This window comes from Thamnophis sirtalis, unplaced genomic scaffold (assembly GCF_051295495.1).
Source record: "Thamnophis sirtalis isolate CommonGarterSnake01/CBP01778 unplaced genomic scaffold, rThaSir2_p1.2 scaffold_5, whole genome shotgun sequence".
Lineage (NCBI taxonomy): Eukaryota > Metazoa > Chordata > Lepidosauria > Squamata > Natricidae > Thamnophis > Thamnophis sirtalis.
The window spans coordinates 117048154-117074609 of record NW_028261385.1 but is presented as its reverse complement, the minus strand read 5'-3'; the positions used below and the strand labels follow the sequence as shown (position 1 = coordinate 117074609).

The following is a 26456-nucleotide window of genomic DNA, read 5'->3' as shown; positions in this document are numbered from 1 at the left end:
GTAGTTTAAAATAGAACTTAAAAATTGGATCAGTTTAATAGCTAAGTGCAACTGATGATAACACGAAGGCAACACCATGAGGGTATGGCATAAACAAAAACTATTACAGGGAAGTTCATGACACCATTCGGACACTAGACGATAAAACTACTATCTGGAAAAAGCAGGAACATTGCTCTTTATGGAAATTTTGGCTTGCTGAAACCACCAAAGCTTCTGCAAACAGTTCTGACTTCTCTAGGCTTGTTTTTCTCTCTCAGATTTTCTGGCAATATTTGAGCGGAGGGCTCTTACACTGTGGGATTTTAATGTTTACTTGGTTAAGAAGTTTATCCAGACAAAGTTGATCATTGAATGATAAATTGTTGATCTTTAGAAATTTTTCCAGGGTTCCTCTTGTTTTGATTACCTCAGGCTAATGATGTCAGTGTGTAGAAGATAGAAAAAGAATAATTATTCAGAACTTAAATGACCACAGCTTGATTGACTTGTTTTCTGAAAAGTCAGCTTTTGACCAAATTAGCACATGCCTGATCTACTATGTATCTCCTCACAAGCATGTTTATCATATCTGGATATCAGCAGCATAGGCAGATTCAATAGTTTTGTTCTTTCTACTAGCAGATGAATATTTTAACTTGTTTAGAATTGTGAAGGAAGTATTAAGTAAAGCATATGTCTGTCACTTTTATATCTAGAATGTAAAAAAGAACTTTACATTTAACTTGAAGCTTTACACTTAACTCCAGTATTTTGCACATATACAGATTTTTGAAAAAAAGTATCTTCATCAACTTGAGATATTTCAGTAGCTTCATATTTACACTGTCAACTTTGCTGATGGGACTATCCACTGAAAGGTTGTTCTTGCATTATGCATTACAACCTGTGCACAGGAATTACTGATGCGTTGAAGTAATAAGTAATAAAACACACTTGATATTGATTACTATGCCAATTCTTGGCCTACTCTAGCCACATAGCTACTGTACACATTCCCTGAATCCGATGGAAAATCTTTCTGGGAATTACAATCCTAGTAATTAACTAAAGTTATTTAGTAAATAGCTAAAGTTACTTAGCAACAGCAAAGTTATGATGGACACCCAAAAAGCTGCTTAACAATGAAATTTCAAAATTACAATGGTTGCACTATCCTCTCAGTCATATGATCATATTTTGGACCCTTGGCAATTGGCTCACCGTAATGGTTGTTTTCAGCGTCCCGTGGTCACATCACCATGATTTTTTATATGTTTTTACTGTTTCCAGAATTTAATTACAGTTTTTGATTTAAAAAACACCCATTGCGTAAAATGGATTTGCTTGACAACTGCAGCATTTGCTTAACAACCACAGCATTTTTTAAAGACTGCTGCAATTGCTTATGAGCACCCATAACGTGTCATAAAATTGGGTCTGATCTCATGGTGACTCATATAATGACCATACCAACTTAGGACTGTATTTCATGGTTCAATTACAGTAATAGGTTGAGGACTACCTGTACCTGTATTCTTTCTCTTTCTTTATTGTATTTAATTTCTATCCCCCCCCATCCTTTTCATTCCTTTGAAATCCTTTAATTGAGATTTTACAATGTTTGGTATGGAGATGTATTGATTCTCTTCTAAGAGTACCCTTTTCTTAGCCCAAGCCACAGCAAGTGGCAGAATCTAATAACCATGACTGATCTCAAAAAATTCAAACAAAGATAATACTTGGATGAGACCAACAGATAGTGCCACATCTATGAATGCTAGATTGAGAAATTAAAAAAAGATGCTGAAAAAAGCAATGGCAAAAAAGTCAATTTTTCTGTTCATCTTTATTAATCATTTTGAACTTGTTTGACAATTGGTATCACTTTTAATTTTAAAAGTTAATTGTTAATTAACAAAATATTGTTTCCAGTTGCATGTTATACTTTGTAAACTTTCTCCCAACCCTTTTTTTTGGTACTCTCAACATAGATCAGAAGCTCTGATGTAGAAGCTGGAGATGGATTTTCCTTGCCCTTTACAGAAAGATGTGCTTCCTTTGGTACTTAATTTGGTCCTTAGTATAATTAATAATACTTTATTCACAATGTTTACTTGCAGATGGCTAAGAACTAAGTAGCAAGTTATATTCAAGACTATGTTGGCTCAGCTTCCTACCACCATAAATGGTAAATAGTTTCTTTAAAGTATTTATTTTTCCATTACTGAATAAGGCTCTTTCACTCTGCTAGGTAATACCGTACTTTTTAAGAATCCTACGTACTGATAAGTTGGCTGATCAGTATTGGGCTTTTCATTTAAAAGCATTGTTCTTTTGGTTCTTTAGTTATTTACACATCATTATATTTGGTCATTTTATTATTTACAAATCAAAATGTACTGCAGTGAATATTATAGGAAAGACAATAAAAGCAATAGAATGCAAGGGGATAGCCAATCAAATGGAGTTAACCAGCAAATTGAAGATATCATGATTCTAATGTTAATAACTTAGAGTCCTACTAGACATTTCATATTCAATTTCTGGTCAAGAAAAATGTCTCTATTGAAGTGTAAAAATATTTGGTCACATAATTTAAATAAGAGAAAAGAAAAAAATGTAAATAGTAAACAATACATTAAGAGGTTAATGTATTCATATACACATACAAATCTCTCAGCACACCATCAAAACAGTAAAAACTCAGGAACCTTACCTCTCACCAGGTAGACAGGAAACATCCTCTGAAGGAGCAGCCAAGCTCTCACTTCAGATATCATTTATCTGCAGGAAGCCAAGTGGGACTTAACCTTCATTTCAGCTGCTCCTGGCTGCACTAAGGAATGCCCTCAAATAGTACACATACACTAACAAACATTCACCAATTGTGAGCATAGTCCTCCTGTCATCTCCAACATGGCTTTCCCAAAGGCCAGTGTGTATTAAATACACCCCATGCCCTCAAAAGAGAAACCCAACAAGAGAAGAACTTTTAGCTGGTTTTAATGCATTGCCATCTCAATGCTAATCAGGTTGCAATCTAGGGAGTAGAGCAACAAAGGTCCAGAGAAGGCCTCACCCTTTCTGGTGATTTTTCTGCAACTCCTCTTTTTTTCCCCCCAGCTTTAGTCAGGAAACCCATGTCAGCTAGCTTTTGATGCAGCCTCCTTGAATGTTAAGAAATATTAGTAATATAAAGTTGCATTCTTGCAATTTGTAAAATAGGGTTATATTTTATGTCAATGAATTAAAATATTTCAAATAATGTTTTAAGAATTTGTATGCACCAGTCCTAAATGTTCTATATTTTTTAGAAAAAAGTGGGTGTCTAAAGAAACATTGGTTTTACCCCACTTCTCCTGTCCCTTCATTTCCAAAATCTATAATAGTCATATAGTTCTGAATCTAAATAAATAAAGAAACTGGTATTTTAATGTTGCATTACAATTAGATTCTATGCAAATCAGGCTGCTATTTAGCAGAACAGCAATGGCGATTTTGTTTAGTGTAAGGGATGAAGGGCACGGGAGAGAGAAAAATCTCTACTTTCTAAAAAAATCTGAAATTTGGGCAGTGTTGATTTCCTAAGAGGGAGTTTGTAAAAAAAAAATTAAAAAGCAGTCTGAAATATTAAAAACAAGATAATAAAGTGAAAAACATGAAGAATGGATGACTGCCAAGAAAAAAAACCACATTCCTATCAAATTTGTAGGAGCAAGATGGGTCATAAAAGTTTTAGGTTTAATATTATTACTAAGGCAACAAAAATTATTTTCCCCAAATGAACATAATTTTTTAAAAGTATTACTTTTTGTCTTTTAGGAGGCCCAAATATGTGGGCCGTCACTTCTGAAGAAAGAAAGAAATATGATAAACAGTTTGACAGCCTTAAACCAGTTGGAGGTTATATTACAGGTTAGTGTGGTCTTCTATAGTGGATGGTTTTGTGTTATATGACTTGAAGATTTAGTTCATTGAATTGCTATCTGGTTAAAAACATTAGTTGAAAAAGAAGTTATTGTAACTGTCAATACCACAAAAATTGGTAGTGCTATAAGTCACGTATAAAATTATACAGTAGTTAACATAACTTTTTGGAAGTCATGAACACATGTTTGCGTTTATCTAATGATTGTATCACAGTTTCTTAGACAACAATACATGACATAAGCAATATTTTCTGAATTAGAGGTACTCTTAGCTGACCTAATTTTACACAAGAAGATAATAGATCTGCTTCTTGGAGGCATCCCAATAGATAGTTCCACCTCACCAATCTTGCCTGATTTCAGAAAAGCTAAAGATGGATTTGATTAGCATTTGGATGGGAAGACTAGGGAAACTCAGGGCTATAGATGGGCTAGAAAATTTAGTCGGGGGGGGGGGGACTTCTTAGAAGGAGGCAGTGGAAATCCACTTCCATAATGTTTCAGAGAAAACTTCATGGACATGGACATATGATGACACCAATAGCCAAACCTGGCTCAAAGGAGCTTTAACTTAAGCTGCTTCTGGTTTATGCGAGATTTGCCCCATATGGCTTTGGTGTTTCCAATTTTCATTTTCTGCTGTTAGTTCAGTTCTTCCACCATTTTTCAGAGAGAGGAGAAGGAAGTCAGGAAGTGGAGTCAAGTTTCAGAGCATCCACACACTTTCCTGGTGTGAAGAAGGTGTATGTGATCTTTCTAATGTATGCAGATTCTGTCTCTGAGTGAGATAGCAAGCAGGAAACATTTATTTTTTCTATATAAGGGAACAGACACCTACAAATGCTGAAGAGAAATGGCCATTGAATAGCAGTCATCTCATCTTCTTGATCCCTTATCCACGTTCTCCCTCTGGTTGACTATGATTCTTCAAACTAAACTGGCATCTTGCCAGTTCAAAGGCTTTGGAGTTCCTACCCAATCCAGTATGCTTCTCATTTTAGTTCTTTTGCCTTCTCCCTCTCTCCCTCTCCCCCCACCCTCAGACACACACTCAATCTGATAAGATTAAGATTATGAATTACCTTTTCAGTTATAACACTATAATGGTTCAGTCCTGGCAAATTTTAAATCCTATCCCGTAATTAAATGCATTAGAATCTTGATAGAATTATTTTAAAAATGTATGTCCTTTAAAAAGAAAATTGCCAACTGAGAGTGTGGAGATACATTCTTATGTCCTTTTCTGTCCCCTTCCTTTTCTTCATACAGGTGATCAAGCACGAATGTTTTTTTTACAGTCAGGTTTGTCAAGTCCTGTTTTGGCTGAAATATGGTGAGCATCTCACTATGTGAATTCATTATATTAAGAGATTCTAGGGCTGCTGTAGAAAGATGTTGTTGCAATGATTGCATGAGATGAGCCTCCTTACTCTCATTGAATAATGTTATGACCAGGAACTTGTAGTTGTATGATTTTTTTAAATGGATCCTTATTGTTTCTGTATATGGAAATTTCTATTTCACAACTGTTGATGCTTTCTCCAAAACTGACCCCCTTTCCTCATAAAAACTACACAGCCTTTTGCTTTACTAAACTGCTGAGCAATGCAGTTGTAAACCACAACATCACATGACTGCTTTGCTTAGCAATGGTAATCCTGGCATTCCCTGCTGCCACTGTTAACCAAAAGGCGTAAAACAAGGCTGAACATTGGTCCCATTTCTACTCAACTTTTATATCAGTTCCATGGCGGGCCATTTCCTCAACACAAACTTTCACTTCCCATACACGTTGGAGACACATCTATTTTATTCTATGCAGACAATGCAGCAATATTCTCAAGAATATCTACTAGTCTTAAAAAAAACTGACAGCATTAGCACAGTATTGGAAGGAAGACCATCTAGGGCTCAACTATCAGAAACCAAAATCATGGCATTTGCCATAAGGCAGGGCGGCCAAAAGGACAGAGGTGGGAGTGAAAATAGGCAAGTGAGGGGAGTTTAAATGCTCCTGAGGTTGTAAGTTTGGACAAACTGCCAAGCACCTGAGTTGCAATCGCATGACCCCATAAGTACCACATATGTGCAGCACCAGTGAACTTTCCAAGGTCAATGAACAAATGGTCATAACTCAAGGACTACTTATATGAGTTGGAAGAGTTGCCAGGAAGGAAAGGCAGTCTGAATTCACAGGGAATCAAGACAGGCTGGATCAATCTTTGGTGCATTTTATACTGGAATTGGGAAGATTAGAAGATGGAAGTGTCCTTAGCATGCAATCATATTAATGTAGATTCTGTTTTCAGTGGACATTATTTTCAAACAATTGTATTTAGGAATATATCCTGAATTCACTCATTTTTTATCTAAATATTGTTCTTAATTATTTTTCTCAAATACTTGTGTAGCATAGAATAGAATAGAATAGAATAGAATAGAATAGAATGATAATTTATTTGGCCAAATGTGATTAGACACACAAGGAATTTGTCTTCAGTGCATAAACTGTCAGTGTACATGCAAAGCAGCAAAGTAATAATAATCATAATAATGATATGAATAATAGATGGTAGTAGAAAAGATGAGAAGGATAATAAAAATATAACGCCCTATTACATGGGTAAACATCCTAAGACATAAGACAGTACTGTGGGACTTAGGTCTTCAGCTGAGTAATGGCACAAGGGAAAAACTGTCTCTGTGTCTAGTTGTTTTGGCATGCAATGCCTTGCAGAGGCATTCTGAAGAGAGGAGTTGAAACAATTTATGTCCAGGATGTGAGGGGTCTGTAGATATTTTCTCAACCCTCCTTCTGACCTGTGCAATATACAAGTCCTCAATGGATTGGCATTATCTTTAAAATGGCATATTGACAATTTAAATTTCTACTGCAAAGCAATCCTATTAAGGCAGAACTCTTAAAATGAATTCATTAGTATCATTTCTGAAAATAAGAAATGAGAATCTGATTGGAAAATGCATCCTTTAAGAAGGATTTTCTTTTACATTTTCTTTTAAGTTTATTAACAAAGAGAACATTTGAGGGGTGCTAAGTGTTTATCAGATTGGTAAGTTTTCTACCAAGCATACTTTGTAAAGAAAGAGTTTTGATGTCAGGAATGTGGATGTACTTTTGTATCTTTTTCCTAATAGTTATAGCACTTGGTGACGATGACCAAATACAGCCTTTGAAGTCATGATTTTCAGTGTGCTGAATTCTCACTCTTGCCCATTGGCTGCTTTACATAATAGGATTACTAAAAAAACAGTCTTGTGAGACTTGTTTGAGATAAGGGGTCAGCAACAGATATTGCTAGAAATAGTGGGAAAAAACTTCATGCTGTGTTAGTTGTGAGTAATTGACACAGTAATATCCACTGTCACTAACAATTGAACATATATACATACACTCAGTTTGTATGCATTTTCTTTGTTTCAAAGGGCTCTCAGTGACCTGAATAAAGATGGGAAAATGGATCAGCTGGAGTTCTCCATAGCTATGAAACTCATCAAACTAAAGCTGCAAGGCCAGTCCTTGCCTATGGTGCTCCCTCCAATCATGAAACAGACTCCAGCATTTTCTCCCTTGATGTCTGCTCGTTTTGGTAATCATACAAATATCTAGAGATTGGCCCCTGTCTGTAACGGGTGATAATGATGGATGGTTCTCTGCAAATTTGTAGAAGCATTACATTTGTTAAAACTATATGAAGAAAATATAGTTAAAGATTATTTTTTGGGTATGATAAAAACAGGCCATTATATTATTTTCATTCTGCTGCTTTCCAGTGTTTGGACATGGTAATTTTCCCATCCAGAAGGGGAAAACTCTGGCCATTTGGTGGAACAAATGAAAATAATGCTTTGTGCAAGTGTAAGATGCCTAACTAAAACTAGTTTTTACAATATCTGTCCTGGTGTTAGATACAAATGTCCATTATTAGTGGAACACAAATATATAAAAGGACAATAGTAATTTGTTAAAACAATTTAATATTAAAGGCATGCTCGTAAAAATCCCATCAAAGTAAGAAATGTTTAGCCTAGCCTTTTGAATTCTCTGTCGACAGCCAGTTTCATAAAAATCATTTTCCAAAAGGAAAACATATGCAAATGGGGCCTGCCATCTATCTCAGAGAAGGGGTGGATTCCATAGTCTTGGACTGGTGTATTTATATTGACTCTTGAATTTCTTCAGGTATGGGCAGTATGCCAAATCTGTCTACAGTAGCACCTTTGGCTCCCATGTCCAATCTGACATCTGTACCTTCCATTTCTCCCATGGTGATTTCGACCCCACTATTGCCTTCTGCCAGCCCTCCATCATTGCCAAATGGAACCTCCGGCCTTCTTCAGCCATTAGTTATGTCCTACTCTTCCAGTGAGTACCCTCATGCCAGAAAGTTTCCAGTTTTGACAGCCTGATGTTGGTGGTGGTTTGCTCTCTGAGTATGTTGCATTGACCCGGGAGGCAGCTTGATTCGCTTTGCAGATGCTTTAATTACTTACAGTATTTTATTTCCCAGTCTAATTCCTGTTCTCAAAAGACCAGTTATTTTGCTTAGGGACCCCTCCTTCCCATCCAGGTTCTTCCCTCAGGTTTTGACTAATAGGCATTGGAATCAGCGGGGTTCTCAAAGCTAATCCAAAAATTTTCATAAAATCAGATCTATGTACCTAAAAGAAATGCAAGCATACATTCTGCTGTTTTTATATAACGGGATGTCCAATCTTGGCAACTTTAAAACTTGTGGACTTTAACTCCCAGATTTCTACAGCCAGGTCTGTCTTAAAGTTGCTGAGGTTGGACACCTCCTTTGTCCTTTTCAATACTGTCAGTCAGGGTTCAGGAACAAGGATAAAAAAAATTTCAAGTAGAGATGATGATGTTTCTTTCCAGGACTCAAATAATTATTAACCCATTTCAACATTTCTCTTATTTCAGCTTTGCCTCATTCTAGTTCATACACTCCCGTGATAGGAGGATTTGGTGGTTCCAACATCCAGAAAACTCAGTCCTTGATAGATTTAGGATCTAGTAGGTATGGACCTTCAGACGTGAAATATTAATTATCAATTGATTGACTTAATTTCTCCCCACCCCTCCAACAAGACCATTTCTTTTTATAATCTTTTTTTACCTGAAGTGTAGTAATATTTGGGAAGGTTGGTTGGAAAAAAATAGTAATATGCAGAAAAATACAAGAAGAATGTTAATTTTAAAAAACACAGGGGTTTGTTTTTTTAATCGACTCTGGTTATTACATATTACAGTTCAAATTCTTCTTCTACTACCTCATTAACTGGCAATTCACCGAAGACAGGATCTTCAGATTGGGCAGTTCCTCAGGCTTCAAGATTAAAATACAGGCAAAAATTTAATTACCTTGATAAAGGAATGACTGGATATCTTTCAGGTTAGTGCTGGATTTAAAGATGGGTTTGTTTGTTTATATTTGTTTATATCTCCCTCTGTTATTTTTACAAATAACTCAAGGCAGCAAACATATCCAAGACATCCTCCTCCTCCTCCTGTTTTCCCCACAATAATAACCCTGTAAAGTGGACTAGTCTGAAAGAAAGTGACAAGCTCAAGCTTACCCCAGTTGACTTTCATGGCTAAAGTGGGACTAGAATTCACAGTCTCCTACTTTCTAGATAGTGCCTTAACCACTACACCAGACAGGCTCTCAACAATAAAAATACATGATTTATTTTACAATTAATACTCTTTTTTGGTAATTATTTTTCCTGTTTTAAAAGCACCTACACATCACATCATATTATCCCAGTTTTAATTAACAAAATGATTTTTCTGTATTTTTGCAATACAGATTAAAATGAATAGCATTTCAAAGGGACTACTTTTTATATATTGTGAAATAAATAAGATAGAATCTCCTTCAAGTCAAGGGCAATATTTGGAGACTTCATGGATGTATCTCTATAGTTAGTCATAGAATGGCTATAGTTTGAAATCCTTTCAGGAATATTTTTTCGATTCCCCACAGACCTACAGCCCTGCATTTTCTGGGAGTTTCCCAGTATTCATCTGATTCCATCCTGCTCAGCCATGGACTATAGACTAAAGAGCTGAACAAAAATGAAATCTTAGTTCTCAAACCTAGCTGGGGTGATACTCCATTATCAAATGCATGCAAACATGCTGTGGTTTTTCATGAGTGTATAAATTAGAAATGACGAGCCAAGATGTGATGGCACAGTGGTTAGAATGCAGTATTGTCGGCTAATTCTGCTGACTGCCAGCAGTTTCATTCTCACTGGCTCAAAGTTGACAGCCTTCTGTCCTTCCAAGGTCAGTAAAATGAGGAGTCAGATTGTTGGGGGCAATATGCTGACTCTCTAAACTGCTAGGAGCGGGCTGTTAAGCACTGTGAAGCAATATACAAGTCTTAAGTGCTATTGCTATTAATAAATTACAATATTTTTCAGGCCATTTACCATGCATGACTTTTTAATGATTGCCAGAGACTATCCCCTGAGGGTTATGTCGGGACAAAAACTAAATTTAATATAATTTAATTTTAACAAATTATTATGGTAATAATTATGATAGTAATTTGTATTCTTGTTTGCCTTATGCACATTAAAATTTATAATTAGGAAAGGAGGGGCATCTACAATATCTCCCAAGGTTTGTGGGCCACAGTTTTCCTGGATTCTTGAGTAGTGTAGTTATGTGATTGCAGTCTGGGCTCTTGGCAGTCAGCTCACATTTACCACTGCAGCATCCTGTGATCAAATGATCATGATTTGGGACCTTTTTTTGCTGATTTCTAGCAAAACATGCCCATTGGAAAAGCTAGATTATCTTAACAAAGATAACTTTGACTGCCATACTTGACTGCCATAAAAATTATCATAAAAACTCTGTCCAACTCAACTTATGATTGTTGGTCCTAATTTTGCTCATACGTTGAGAGCTACCAGTACTGATTATGTTTAGAATGATTTTTATAAGATTGCTTTTTGGGATGAAATTAGTTCTATAATGTTTTAAAATATAGATCATTAGTTCATAGCTCTAACTGGTTTTACATGTTAATGGGCGTAGTAAATTGTTACATTTGATTTATTAAGGATTTCAGGCAAGAAATGCTCTTCTACAATCAAACTTATCTCAGACACAGTTAGCCACTATCTGGTAAGTTTGTTCACAAATACATGTTTGTAATTTTTTTAATACCGTGTTTCCCGAAAATACGACCTGTCCTGAAACTAAAGCCTTGCCACATTTTTCATGTGGGCAAAAATATAAGCCCACCCCCGAAAATAAGCCCCCTGGACAATCCCCCCCACTCCGGCCAGGCATAGCACCGCTCGCCGACCTAGCGGTATCCCGAAGGCACCAAGCCGCAGGAATGAGGTGGGGGGCAAAGGCACTTGCGTTGCTTGGTGCTTTTGGGGTACTGCTAGGTTGGTCAGCAGCGCTGTGCCCAGCTGAAGAGACAGCTACTCTCTTGCAAGCAGGCTCCCGAAGAGCCGGGCACAGCCTCAGGGTTGAATGGCTATGTTGCGCTGTCGCAGAAGCAACACAACAGCCATAAGGTGACCACACGCGCAAACAGCCACCTAGCAACCCCCCTTTCCAGCTGGGCACAGCGCCGCCGACCGATCTAGCGGTACCCGGAAGGCACCAAGCAACGCAAGCACCTGTTTTCCGCCTCCCGCGGCTGGGCGCCTTCAGAATGCCCCTAGGTGAGTGAATGGGGCTCTGCATGACTGGAGAGGGGGGTTGTGCGAGAGGCTTTTCCGCTCCCCGCTCGTGCTACTCACAGGCTCATGATGCCCTCTACCGTACCTGCAGAGCCAGGGCATCTCTGCTCCTGGCGCCGTCCACTGCTTGGGGTTTTTTTTTTTTTTTGGCTTTCAAAGCACAGAGGACAGGTGCCGCTCTGGGAGTACACTCTATTGTTGTATGCTCTGCAGCCCACAACCATAGAGCGTACTCCCAGAGCAGCATCCGTCTTCCATGCTTTGAAAGCCGGAAAAAAAAAACCAAGTGGCGGGTGGCGCCAGCAGTGAAGATGTCGTGGCTCTGCAGGTACTGTAGAGTTAGCCAAGGGCATCGTGAGCCTGCGAGTCACACGAGCAGGGAGCGGAAAAGCCGCTCATGCAACCCCCCTCTCCAGCCATGCAAAGCCCCATTCACTCACCTAGGCATTCCGAAGGCACCAAGCCACGGGAGACAGAGGGCGGCAAACAGGCACTCGCGTTGCTTGGTGCCTTCCGGGTACTGCTAGATCAGTCAGCAGCGCTGTGCCCGGCTGGAAAGAGGGCTTGCAGGGCAACTGCTTGCAAGTGTGGTCACCTCATGGCTGCTGTGTTGCTGCTGCGACAGCGCAACACAGCCATTCAACCCTGAGGCTGTGCCCGGCTCTTCGGGAGCCCGGTTGCAAGGGAGCAGTCGTCCGGCAACCCAAAAACACTAAGCCCTCCCCTTTAATAAGCCCAAGGCCATATTCATGAGTCAAAAAAATATAAGACCCTGTCGTATTTTCGGGGAAACACGGTAGATTGACATTTTTATTTCAAATTCTTGAAAAGTTCTATGGCTGTAACTACCTACTTTTACAACAACCACAAATAATGGTAAATCAAGAATTGTTTTAACTAAAGTTGATTGAATAGCTCAGATTTAGTTTTCCAGATAGAATAATCAGAGATTGCTTGACCAACTCCTAATATGCTTTCCCTGTATTTCTTAGTAGTAGCTAGTGTTTCAAATAACTTGTAGCGATTAAGAATAGAATTATTTTGTACTTGTACAACATCATCATTGTATTCTGTGTTCTTTGCTTTTGTATTTATGGAAATGGCCTTAGATGGATTCCTGCTTATGGATGTGATTGCTAATCTGTTTACTTTTTTGTTGCTGCATGTTTCTTTTTTATTTCTTTACTACATGTGCAGACTAGGTCATTATGCATTTAATATTGTACTATTATTCCTAGATTGCAAAAGGAGAGTATTGATTTTCCCCCTAGATTATTCATTTATTCATTTAGCTTGTGTGCTGCTCAATGTAAAATGATTCATCTTTCATGATAGTAGAGATAAGCCATTAAATATACGGTAATATTTTCAATTATAATTACAAAACCACAGTACATTATCATAATAAAAGCATTACATTTTAGCAGCCTTACCAAATCATACCATAGGAAATACAAGTTGATTCTCAGACTTCCACTCTTTTTACCTCCCATGTTTAAGGAATGTGTTGGGATGAGAATGGAGGACAAGCTGCGTTTCACTAGAGGAGTTGTTGCTAAAGTTACCTTGGAGCTCAGGCTTGTTAGGGCTTTATAGAGAGACATCTCAAAGTAGATTGAAGACAATGTTATTATCATATTAATAAGAAAATTAAGCAAATGTTGACTTTTTGGTGTTAAAAAATCAATAGCAAATAACCACATATCCTAGCTGAACTATATCTGGAGTCCTCCAAATTGATATCTGCTAATACATGAATTATAGAGAATAGGGAGGCCATTGTCTTGTGAATGATAATGAATGCCAACTCACAGCAGCACCAGTCTTTCAGCAATATTTTTTAAATTTTATTTATTAAATTTCTATTCTTCCCATCTCCCCTGCAGGGTGACTCTTAGCAGCTCACACACTATAGTTGCCGATTTCCTACCTCTTCCTACCTAACACTACCTTTAGGTACTGTTTGTGTGTATCTGATTTTTCAAAGCTGGTCCCTGTTTCATTATAGATATTCTGGAGACATTGCATGCAAAGAACAAAATGGGTCTCCCCAGTTCCCTTGGTTCTTTTAACACAGATCTGTCTTTCCTAGGTCTCTGTCTGACATTGATGGTGATGGACAGCTGAAAGCAGAGGAGTTCATCTTAGCTATGCACTTAACTGATATAGCCAAAGCTGGGCACCCACTCCCACTAAGTCTGCCTCCTGAATTTGTGCCCCCTTCTTTGAGGTGCTTAACACAAGGTGACATGTAATTAAAATTACAGAAAAATGCTAAGTGAACTGAAATTTTAAAAAACAACTATGTTTTCTTTTTCTCCTAGAAATGGAAAGCATTTGGAAAATATTAACTGTGCTCTGCCAGCTTATCAACAAGAAGAGGAACCTCCCCAAAAACTTCCAGGTAACTGGGATCCTCTGTTTCTGCATTACAATAGGGGCAGGGGTGGGTTTCATTTTTTTTTTACTACCGGTTCTTTGGGCGTGGCTAGGTGGGAGGTGGCATGTGAGTGAGTAGGCGTGGCCAACTTGACATCACTCACGCACACTTAGTCACATGACCACCACCACCACTAGGCCATGGCCACAGAAATGGTGGCAAAAAATTTGGGATTTCAACAGAGAGAAAGGGGGAGAGCGAAGAGTGGGGAAAAACTCCCAAAAATAGACCGTCAGAGGATTTAGGGTCTGGAAAAGCCATAAGTTTCCTAGAAAGAATTGAAGCATTCAACTTTGCAGCCTGGAGGCCACTCCTATGTTTATAAATTTGGAGGGCGAGGGGCGGAGAGAACAAAGAAGGGTGGGAGATAGGAAAAAATGAAGGCGGAGGTGCTGGACTGTGGAAGCAAGGTGGGCGCGAGGGAGGAAAGTTCACCCGACCCTGGCTTGGGACAAGGGGTGGAGGAAGAACCACTGCAACACACACCCCCAACACCCCCAGGCATGGCAGGGGCCATTGGAAATCGCAAAGCCCAGATGTCAAAACTCCCCACCCCACCGGTAGAGAAGCGCCATCGGTGTCTGTAGGCTCTCACTTTACTCATTGGCATGGCCTGACAATCGGCCACCCCCTGGCCACATTCCAGACTCCACAGCTGATGAGCAGCCGCTCCCAAACATGCCGCTGCTGTAGCTTGTGTCGCCGCCTGTAAAAAGCTGAGGATCGACTGGTGTTGGCACCGGGGAGCTGTCCACCAGCAAGACGGACCTCTCCATGTCTCTCCCTTCACTACCTCCAGCCCCAGATATGGCGAGCCCCACAGTGCGACTTGACACCGGATTACATGCGCACACTTGTGCCCTGCAGTCACGAGTAGCACCCCCATACCACTCTGGGTTCCTCCTTTTACGTTCCGTTCTTGTGCCTTTGGGTGGAGCAGAGCACAGAGCCAGGATGCGGTGCAGGGCCTGCTTCCCTGTCTTGCTGGTGGACGGCTCCCCAGTGCCCACACCAGCCAATTCGCAGCTTTTTACAGATGGCAGCACAATCCACAGCAGCAGCAGCATGCTCAGGAGCCGCTGCTTGTCAACTGTGGAGTCTGGAACGTGGCCAGGGGGCAGCCGATCGTCAGGGCCATGCCGGCGAGTAAAGTGAGAGCCTGCAGACACCAACAGTACTTCTCTACCGACATGCTGAGGCTTCCTAGATCCTGCTAGACTTTACTGACTTTTCTGACTCACGGGGGGGTGCCAGTTATGTGTGGCCGGATGTCAGCTGGCCAGCGGGTGTGGTCGCCCAGTCAGGGGCATAGCCTAAGCCCAGGCCATAAAGTGCGCTGGGAAGCAGCAACTGCCAGCGCTGACTTTGCACGTGTTTGGTGTGTTTACGTTCACTCTGTTCCGGCCGTGAAAGAGAAGTAAAGACTGGAGATTTCACCAACTGTGTCTCCTGTGCTTTCTCCCTGGTTCAGGCTGGGACAGTTTTGACCTCTGGGCTCTGTGATTTCCCACAGCCCGCAACAAACCTGGGGTGTTTTCTGGGGTTGGAGCTGGTTCTTCCTCCACCCCCCTTGTCCCGAGCCAAGATCAGGTGAACTTTCCTCCCTCCCTCCCACCCTGCTTGCATAGTCCAGTGCCTCTGCCTGCATTTTTTCCTATCTCCCACCCTTTCCTTCCCATTGTTTTCTCCCCCCCCCCTCGCCCGCCAGATTTAAACACAGGTGTGGCCTCTGGGCTGCAAAGTTGAATGCTTCAATTCCTTCTAGGAAACTTATGGCTTTCCCTCACTCTGCACTCCTCAGGCCGCCCGGTCCTTGCTTGATTGCTTGATTGGGCACATCCTGTCTCTGCCGCTCAACTTACCCATTGCAAGAATTTGATGAAGCCGAGCAGCTCCTTGGCGAACCCAGACATTTGCAGCGGGGAGCGAGCAGAGCGCAAGGGAGGCATCTCTTCCAGTTTCTCGCTCTGGGACTTGGGATGCTGCCCTCTCCTGCCACCACTGCCCTCTCCAGCATGCTGTCCCCGCCGCAGCTGCAGTGACAGCAGCTTCGGAAGATGCTGGCCAGTGGGGGGGGGGGCTAGGCTAGCTCAAATGCTTACCTGTGTAGGCAGGAGGAGGCAGTTCTGTGGATGCACATGGCGAAGGCAAGGCAGGGTAAACATCAGAGCGGGCCAGTTCGGAGGTGTGGCCAGCCAACTGTCACTACTGGTTCTGCAACCAAGGCCCAATTACCACTACTGATTCGGCCAAACCGGGCCGAACTGGGAGCAACCCACCTCTGAATATGGGATAATATTTTTGAAAAAAATATTAGTAGTTTAATTATATTAATTATATCTCTTATTTGAGATGTATTTAGTTGACCTTGCTTTGGAAGCTGCTTTCTGAATTACAACCCTAAGCATTTCATTATTGCATTGTGCGGCTCAGGTACATTCTGATTAGAGCCATCCTTTTTCTACAATAAAAAAGGTGAGAAATAGCAGTAAAGGCAGTTGAACCTGGACAGAATACTGCAGCAGTAGCAGCAGGGTACATAAAGACCTTGAGATTTGAAAAGCCTCCCAAATAAATTAAATGTACCTTCATTAGTCTTCCTTTGGTTATTGGATGGTTTCTAACATAATCCATCTCTTAAAAATAATTGAGAAGAATATGACCTGATCAGTGTTTATAGTTCAGTGCCATTCACTGTTCTTTAATCTAGTTACCTTTGAGGATAAGAGGAAGGCAAACTATGAAAGAGGCAACCTGGAGCTGGAGAAACGGCGCCAAATGCTCCTTGAGCAGCAGCAAAGAGAGATGGAGCGTAAAGCACAGAAGGAAAGAGAAGAAAAGGAGCGAAGAGAAAGGGAGCGGAAGGAACTGGAGCAGAAGAAACAACTTGAGCTAGAAAGGCGCTTGGAAAAACAACAAGAGATGGAGAAACAAAGAGAGGAAGAACGGAAAAGAGAGATTGAAAGACGAGAGGTTGTTTTTCTAATTGTTTTAGGATTTAACCTTTGGAAAGTTTATTTCAATTTGTTAGTTAAGTAAAACTATTCCTGGGAGAGTTTAGGGCTCTTTACTTTAAGTGTTCTCTTTTAGAAAATATTTCTGTATTAATAGCTAAGAAACTGGGATTATTTTATATTTTATCTTTTATTCTGAATTCTAATTTAAGCAGGTAGTTTTCATTCAAATAAGTGGTCATTAAAGTAAATGATAGTCTAAATTTCTTAGGGTGCACTTTGTGAACCTGAGCATTGATTGGAATAAATACAAAAGTTGCATTTTATGAATAACAAATACCTTCATTTTTAAGTTTTAAAAAATGGATAGTATTCCATTATTATGCCTCCATTATTCTTCATAAGGTCAAAGAACATTGTGTTGATTTTGCTGCAAAAGATATGCATGGAAGCTTTTCTGAAAATTATATATAGAATGTACAAGAATATTTATGTTACATGCTAGTTTTTTTTAATATGCATTATTTTTATCTAAACCTTTTTTCCCAAGGTTCTGAATTACTGTCTTTAATTAAAACAATAAATGAATATAATATTATTAATTGTTCTATTATTACATAAGCATTGAAGCTGATAATTTAGGTATTTTATTTTCAGGCAGCTAAACAAGAACTTGAGCGTCAAAGACGGCTTGAATGGGAGAGGATTCGTCGTCAAGACCTTCTTAAACAACGTAATAGAGAACAGGAGGAAATTGTGAAATTATCTTCTAAAAAAAAGAGTCTTAATCTTGAACTTGATGCACTGGTGAGTTACATAATGCACAAAGTATAGCATTACAAGTAAACATTCTGTTTTAACTCAGTTGTTTTCCTGTGACTTCTATATCTCTTTTGTCTAATTGCTTTAATTGTAAATAAATTGAAGATTTTTTTTTGCTTCTATGGTGTCATTTCCTCACTTCTCATATTGAAGTTAAGAGTAGTCATTTATAGAGGCAAAACAACTAAAGGGCAGCATCAGCAGATTTAAAGAAGCTTTCAGCTGTATGGAACTATATATACCCCGTTTCCCCGAAAATAAGACCCAACTGGAAAATAAACCCTAGCATGATTTTTCAGGATACTGGTAATTTAAGCCTTACCCCAAAAATAATCCACAGTTAAGATCATCAACTAGACAGGCACATTTAGTACCGTATTTTCCCCAAAATAAGCCCAAATGCATTTTTTGGAGCAAAAATTAATTTAAGACCTGGTCTTATTTTCAGGGAAACACAGGTAGTAATTATGTAGGAGGGAAAAACCTTGGTTAGTATTTCTTCAACTATGTTTTATTTATTCATTTCTTTGAAGCATAGTGCTGTTATTTCTCGTATTATTCCATTTACACCCTTTCAATTAAAAACAACTGAAATTATTAGTTCACCTTAAAAACTCTGGCTAAGTGGAGAGAGGAGTGCCAAAAGAAATATATTTTAATAGCATGGGATTAGCCCACAAATAAATCACCTACATACTTTTCGTCTTTCATAGATTGGTCAGAATTTTACAGTTTTGTCTACAAGAAGTGGTAGAAAAATTTTTTTGAAGTCATTCACTAAACAGTGATCTGTCAGGTGCTTAGAATAGATCATCTTAACAGATCATCCAGTTCCCTGCAGTCTAAATATTAATTGAGATAATTGTGTAGTTGGATTGGGGATATAAAGTACTGAACCATCCTCACTGCGGATGTTGAAATTACTCAGCAAAGATAGTCCAAATTGTCCCTGAGATTATCTTGCTAAAAAGAGTAATATAGTTACAAAAGAGTGGATAGTATGCCAACAGAATCCCTGCATTGTCCCTGTATGTAGCTAACTTATATTAAGAATTAATGAATTGCTAAATGGAGCATCTGGTCATTGCATTCATGTATAGCATATCCATCCTAATACCTATCCAAGTTGCCCAGCGTCTAGTCTTTAACTGCTACTCAGTGGAGGAACCTGGTAGACAGAACTCTTAAGAGAATTCTCCTTAACTTTTACTTTTATGTCTCAATCACACATGCTTTGTTTGCATGTTTGGATTAAATCCTAAAGAAGTAATGAATAATTATAGGTCAAGAAATTTGTGTACTTTATTGATGTAATTTTTTAAAATGTTTCTTAATACAGAATGACAAACACCAACAGATCTCTGGAAGACTAGAAGATGTTCGTAACAGAAAACAAAAGCATAAAAATGAGTTTGCCAATCTAGAAAAGAAATGTGATATGGGAATTATTGAACTCAAGCAATTGGAACAACAGCTTCAAGTATGTGATATTTTGATACATCTGGAATTCATTCCCACAAATGATGGTCAATGCAGAGAAGGGAAAAACGTTGAACTTACTTGTCTATTAAGGCTACAGTCCTGAGTGTCCCCAAGTTTCTTTGTTGTTGTTTTTCTTCAGAAGATTGCCTGTCCTCTGCTATCCATTCTCTTTTTGTTTTTTCATTTTCATATGCACAGTTCGGTTCTCTGGAAGGAACAGATTACTGTAGTCCAATATCAGAATTGAGACCTTGCACCTTCTTTGAAATTAGGTTCTGGACAGCAGGTTCCTCATTCCTACTCTCAGCCCTAATACAAAATGTTTGAGAAGCCTGACAAATTAGGTTCTTATGATTCCTGATCTCTGACTGCTGCTTCAAGCACACAGAGACAGACAGTCTACAGAGCAGGGACAATATGAATCACTGATAATCAGCCCAGAAGATATCAGAGGCTCCTAAGATCTTCCCTAAGCAGGAATGTTTATCCAGCTTTCTTAACAAAGAAGTTGAATTTATGACAATTTCAAGATTTTTAAGAGATTCGTTTTCCTTTCATGTCAGTTGCAGATCATAACCACAAAAACTATACAAAGCAAATAAGGAAAACAAGAATGTAGCACAACCATTTCTTTTTAAAAATATGCTATAAGGTTTTGAGAGTCATTTTGATGTAGTATAGCACCAGGCTAGAAATCAGGAGACAGTGATACAGCCATAGGTACAAAGCCAGCTGGTGACCTTAGGCCAGTCACTTTCTTTCAGCGCTAGGAAGGAGACAATGGCAAACCACTCTGTAAAACCACATGAAGAAAACTGCAAAAAGCACAAAGAAAAATTATTTTAGTTGGGACTGGATAGGTAGAGGTAGAGAGATAAAATATATAATTCATATAGTGAAGGGTGGGGAACTGTTGTAGCAAATGAGAGGTATGCATAGACAAGTGTGTGAGTGCACCCATACTTATCTCTTTTGGGGTAATGCTAATACTTCAATGTCAGAAGCACCAAAGGGCTTCCATGGTGAAAGGATTTGCCAGTGACATCACAGTTGCTCGGGGGACACCCAATTGGGGAATCCTTTTTGGTTCCCATGAACCCACCAAAGTGGTACTCATTTATTTTCTTGCTGTTGTCTGCTTTTGAACTGCTGGGTTGGTAGGAGCTGGATTGTGTGATGGGAGCTAATCCCGCCCCGCAACAGTAATGGGTCTTGAATGCAGGCTGCCAATTGTCAGCCCAGCATTCTAACCTTGTGAGCCACCAAACTCTTGGGGTAAGCAATATTAAACAAACTGCAAAAAAGGAATAAGAAATAGTACTCAAAAGAAATTAAAGCAGGAGGTTAGATAAAAGAAGAAATCATTTTCTTCATCCATTTTCACATTTTTAATTAACATTCTACCAAGATACACAAGTTCATTCTTTTGATCTAAGTTGTCACCATTCATGTACAACTTGTGTTTATGTGATTTCTCTATTAAATGCAACCTCTAGTCTTTGGGAATTATCACATCATGTAATCTGTGTCATATTTGTTAAGAACATTGAAATTCTCAGATGGCAACATGGCATTATCTGCATACAATAGTATCCATATACATGACCCCTACCAACACACTCAAGCATTCCTTCTAATTCCTTGTGTCTTTATTCCTAATTACAACTAAGTGACCATTTTATTTTGTTGACAAATGTGAGAGATTGTGATGAAACTGGAAAAGAAAATGGAACAAGGGAAGGCACAAAAAAATCAAAAGCAGAAGACAAATTATTTGGAGGTTATCTCATAAACTGGAACTCAATCCTAGAGACAAGAAACCTGGAAATAAGCTTTTCAAATTATTGAAAGAAACTTTACTTTAATGAACTCACTATGAATGAGACTAACATTAAAAATAACTTATTGAAATGTGTGTAGTTCCTACTTCCTTGATCTTGCCCAAATGAATGCGACTAGACATTGAAGAAGACATTTTAAAATATGTCAAAATGAGTTTAAACTATAGAATATATGCCCTAGAGCTCATTATTTGTATATGTACATCTGTGTTGGCATGTGGCAGGGCATTGGAGCTTGTTTTGGCATACTGTTCTCTAAAACAGGACTGCTTGCTTTGTTTGGTCTTCTGCAGCATTAAAAGAGAACATAAAATTAGATTTTTGAAAAATTGTGAGATATCCCAATCTTCCAAAATGTCTTTGTTGATGCATGCTTAATTCATGAAAAGTTAGTAAGTAAATTTATTCTTGTAACTATAGATCATTACATGTGCCATGCCATAAAAACAATAAAACAGTAGTGATGTAAATTATAATATTGTAAAATAAAGTAATAAAAAGAGTATTAGATATAAAAAAGTTATAGCAAGATAAACCCAGAGCTACAATTAAGAAATTAAGTATTTCTAAGTTTAAATGACAGCAGAGCAAAACTAGCAACTTGGTTGTTGATAGTTGAGAACCAATCCACAACAGCAAGAAGATTTTCAAGATCTGAGCCCTTGAGTTCACTTACCATCAATAATTTGGTCCTCATTTCGTTGTAAATGAGGTAGTGGAAGACATGTCTTTTATCTGACCAACATCACAAAGCAAAGACATTGTTTGACAGGGTGTCATGAAATGTTGGTGATTTCATTCATCCATTCATGATGCAAAATGTTATAAATGACACATTCCGTATATAAGGATTACTGACCCTTGAGGTGCATTATTACTCCATTTTTTTATTATTGAAGATATATTCTCAATACCAGAATATATCCAGCTACATCAGAAATAGGTTTTGTTTTGTTTTGTTTCATCCAAAGGGCACATATTTTTGGAAATGTTTTGGCTTCAGGGGTCATGGGATGACTAAAATGGAATCATTATAATAGGTAAATGAGGACTTTAAGAATTCACACAAAAGAATTGGGCATTTCTCAGATTGTGGATTTTAAGGTGCAAAATTGATATGAGTCTGATACTTAAAGAACCCATTTTACCCTATTAATTTATCAAGAAACATTGAAAATTTGAGCCATAGTCACTTGGAGGGTACTTTGGAAGCCACTAAATATGTGCAGGAGTGTTTTTTCTTACCTCTATGCTTTCATTTATATTATCAGATTATGTCAAACACATTGTGCTGGTAATACTTTTCTAAAATATACCACCCTCAACTCTACAGGAATATCAGAATAAGCTGATTGCTCTTGTTCCTGAGAAACAACAGTTGAGTGAGAAAATAAATCACAGCAAGATTAGTAACTCTTTTGGTAAGTATCATTGGCCTTATGTGTACATGTTTGTAAGAGTACATTCATTCAGGAGTGTTTTCCTCCCTCACATGAGGTACATTGGAAAAGGAGTTCTGAGATGCCCTTTTCAGTCTCTCAGAAAATTTTCCCATTCCTTTTACTGTGAATGACATCACCCACTCTGCGTAGCAATCTGTCTGTTTAAGGCAGATGTCTCCTATAGTTAGTCAAAGACTAAAATATTAATAAATTAAGTAAATACAATATATAGATATGTGAGTGCAGGGATGTGCAGTCAGTGGAGACAGAGCCTCACCACTGTCATCATAAAAAGAAAAAAAAGGAAAAGGAAAAAGGCAAGAGCTGAGGTCAGGCTGAGCTAGTTGCTGCCTGAGTCAACATGGATGACTCTGCTTAGTGCTTAACTGTTTAAAAAAGCCTCTTAAAAAGTGCCCTCTACAGGAGGAGGTGGGAGAACAACGTGCCTCATCTAGTCTGGCGTTTTATGATCACTCGAGTAAAGTTAAGCAAGGGTTAAAAGCCAAAAAATTCCTGACATAGGTGAGGCACGTCTGAAATCCTCTCTGAAACAGCTGGAAAAGGTATGTGTGGGTCGGAGGGAGGGGGAGGAATTCAAACTTCATCCTCCTGGTGCGGGGCTTTGGGCAAAGGCTGGAGGGAAGTGCTCCCCCTCCCCAAGTGTAGTTTGATTTCAGGCAGAGCCACGTTGTCTTTTCAAACCTGTAATCAGTGAAGCTGGGCTGGATCCTTCCGGGGCTGGGGGAAAGTGTGTGTGTGCTCCAGTATGGCTTTTTGACTGGCTTCCTGCCTCCTCCTGTGGTTTCCCTGATTCCCTCCAATCCAACATTGTGTGTGTGTGTGTGTGTTTGTGTGTGTTTGAAAGAGAGTTTGTTTGAATGAGAGAGGGAAGGGAATAGGAGAGATAGTCCAATCTAACTTCTGTGTGTCTGTCTGTGTGTGTGTGTGTGTGTGTGTGTGTGTGTGTGTGTGTGTGTGTGTGTGTTTGAGGGAGGGAGGGAGGAAGGAGGGGAAGGGAGAAGAAAAAGAAAAAGAATGAAGGAAACTTATTTAGCAAAGGAGAAAAACGAATGCTGTCGCTTTAAATCGGAACTGAGCATGCCTGGCTGTGGAATTCTGGGAGTTGAAGTCCACAAGTCTAAAAAAATTGCTGCCTCACCAGCCAAATCACGGCTTGAATTATCTTGTTTTGCATGTAATGAGTCATATATTAGTTTCACCTTTTAAGTTGCTGAAATAAATGAACTTTTGCGCGATTTTTGAGTTTCACCTGTAAATATTAAATATTTGGTCTTTCATTTGCAGATACACATCTAAATTCATTGCAGAAGAAATCATCAGAAAAAGAAGAATTATGCCAAAAACTTCAGGAACAACTAGATACACTACAAGAAGAAACCACTTCCAAGCTGTCAGAAATTGATATTTTTAATAAGCAGCTCGAGGTACAATTTTGTTGTAGCCTTTTATTTAAACATCTAAAATTGTTTATGTAGCAAAACTTTCTTTTCAATTTGTTCCTTTAACCAATCAAGCCCTATGTGGTATCTTCTGTTCATGAGATCTCATAAAAATGCAATTCGTTGATGATACTCAAATGCTTGCCCATTAAATCTCCAATTTGATTTTAAAAAGAATTAGTACCAGCATTTTGCAGTTTGACCCATTTACACCAAGATTCACATGGGTATTATTTTGCATATTGTAGGGTAAATTAATATTATTCAAAGTAACATCCACTAAAATAATGAAAGTGAACCTTGGCATAGGAAAATAGATGAAAATAAGATTTGTAAATACTCTTTTTCCTAATTAATAAAAGCTTATATATAATGGAATAAGAACAAAAGGCCAGCTATTTCACTCAATATGTTCATTATTTAAGATACACCAAAGCAGTTTCTTGGTGCAAGTGAAATTAATATTACACCATCTATTTTCCATCCATTCAGCCACAATGAAAATTGGGAATATGCAGATAAGGGGAAATATGGAGAAAACAAAAAGCTTGAAAAGTGTGAGAAAACCAAAAATGTGTACAAACTGCAATTACTAAGCTTACTTCTAAACAAAGAACCTATTCCATGTTCTTTTTATTGGCAGTTAGGTTCTCCACTCAACCTCTTTCCTGAAATAGAAGTGTGTTTTCAAAATGCAGAAGCAAGGGCTTAAGCTACACCTGAAATCTTCCTTACCTGGATTACTTAGTAGTAATGTCTTCTTTCATTTACTGTTTTCTGTCATCTATCAAAAGCCATGATTGCAGCATGACAGAGAGCCTGATTCAAATCTCTTTCAGAATCAAAGGTTATGAATGGAGGACTTGAAATTGTCCTTCAACTGTCAAATCCTGGGCAGCAAATAGCAATAGCAATAGCAGTAGACTTATATACCGCTTCATAGGCCTTTCAGGCCTCTCTAAGCGGTTTACAGAGAGTCAGCATATTGCCCCCAACAATCTGGGTCCTCATTTTACCCACCTCGGAAGGATGGAAGGCTGAGTCAACCCTGAGCCGGTGAGATTTGAACCGCTGACCTGCTGATCTAGCAGTAGCCTGCAGTGCTGCATTTAACCACTGCGCCACCTTGGCTCAAATGAGATGTATAAGTAATTTAGTGACAGTCGTCCATGCTACATTGCAACATATTTGTGTTTAAATTATAAAACATATTCTAGATACATATACATGCATATTAATTAGAATATGGAGGGCTGGCAAAGCTATAATTTTTTGTGTTTAAGATAATCTTGGGAGTGCGGTGATTAGTAATTTCCTACTTAACAATATGTGTCTGAAACCTTTCCATGCAGCTGATAGATAACAGAGTATGCCTGTAAATGTAACAAAGGGAAAAGTCAGTGCTGCCATCACTTTCCATTCTTTACTTTCTTGTTTTCTCCCCTTTTCTAAGTGGACAGCATAGGCAGGTGACATAGAAGAAGTGGCTTTCTCTTCTCAGTTACATAACTGAGCTCTTTGTGACTGATTAACATTGGAGGCTTAGCCTAGCCAACTATAAGTAGTCCTTGCTTAATGACTATAATAGGACAAACACTAACAACCCAATCATTAAACAAGTAACCATGTGACTGCCACAGACTAACAATCTCACTCCTGTCACAGTTGTTAAATGAGACATCACAAGACTGTGACTTGCGGTTTTATTGCTTTCCAATGACTCTGCTTTTTGGAATGATGATCCTATAACTTTGGGATGCTGCAGCAGTCATAAATACTCGTCTGATGTAAAAGTGCTGAAACAGCGATCACATGACTGTGGGGGTGCTACAAGGATTGCAAGTGGAAATACTGATTGTAAAACTACTTTGTCAGAACCGTTGTATCTTTGAATGATTACTAAACATGGCAGTCATTAAGGAAGGTCTACCTGTGAATCATATATGCTGTAGAACAGGGCAACTTAAAGGAGATTGTAAAGGAGCAGCTGTTTGATCTGTTTCATGAAATGCTGTAGTCAAGAGGATTGGACCATAGTTCCTGACCTGTCTGTTCTGTCTAAGTCAAGGGGTAGAGCAACAAATATAAATGAATACCCTGCTTTTTTTTATTGCTTCGATGAGGCCAAATCCATTGTACTGCCTGTTTTCACTGTAGAGCTTACATGCAAATACTGTAGAAAGATGTGTATCCCAAGTACCAATCCTTATATTACAAAATAACACCACTTTATCTCAAGCATCAAAGGGATCAACAGTTGAAGATTCCCCAAATTGTTTATGCATTCTATGGCATGCTTCACTTATTGTGGGAAATGAGAATAGAAATGGAATGACCTATGCAGCAGAAGAAGCGATGGCTGAA

At 38.7% G+C, this 26456-nt stretch overlaps 1 protein-coding gene across 2 annotated transcripts in view; it reads left to right on the top strand.

Annotated features, from left to right (window-relative positions):
* ITSN2 (intersectin 2) overlaps positions 1-26456 on the top strand; it is a 76009-nt gene that overhangs the window by 13751 nt on the left and 35802 nt on the right. For both annotated transcript variants that reach the window (XM_087716719.1, XM_087716718.1), the window contains exons 2-16: positions 2103-2170; positions 3805-3897; positions 5181-5244; positions 7356-7519; positions 8113-8295; positions 8860-8956; positions 9189-9331; positions 11016-11079; positions 13744-13881; positions 13976-14055; positions 16802-17064; positions 17703-17852; positions 19207-19347; positions 22524-22611; positions 23938-24077. In XM_087716719.1, coding sequence (XP_087572845.1) covers positions 2140-2170; positions 3805-3897; positions 5181-5244; positions 7356-7519; positions 8113-8295; positions 8860-8956; positions 9189-9331; positions 11016-11079; positions 13744-13881; positions 13976-14055; positions 16802-17064; positions 17703-17852; positions 19207-19347; positions 22524-22611; positions 23938-24077 — 1839 coding nt within the window. In that variant the 5' untranslated portion in view covers positions 2103-2139. The remainder of the gene's footprint in view (positions 1-2102; positions 2171-3804; positions 3898-5180; positions 5245-7355; positions 7520-8112; positions 8296-8859; positions 8957-9188; positions 9332-11015; positions 11080-13743; positions 13882-13975; positions 14056-16801; positions 17065-17702; positions 17853-19206; positions 19348-22523; positions 22612-23937; positions 24078-26456) is intronic.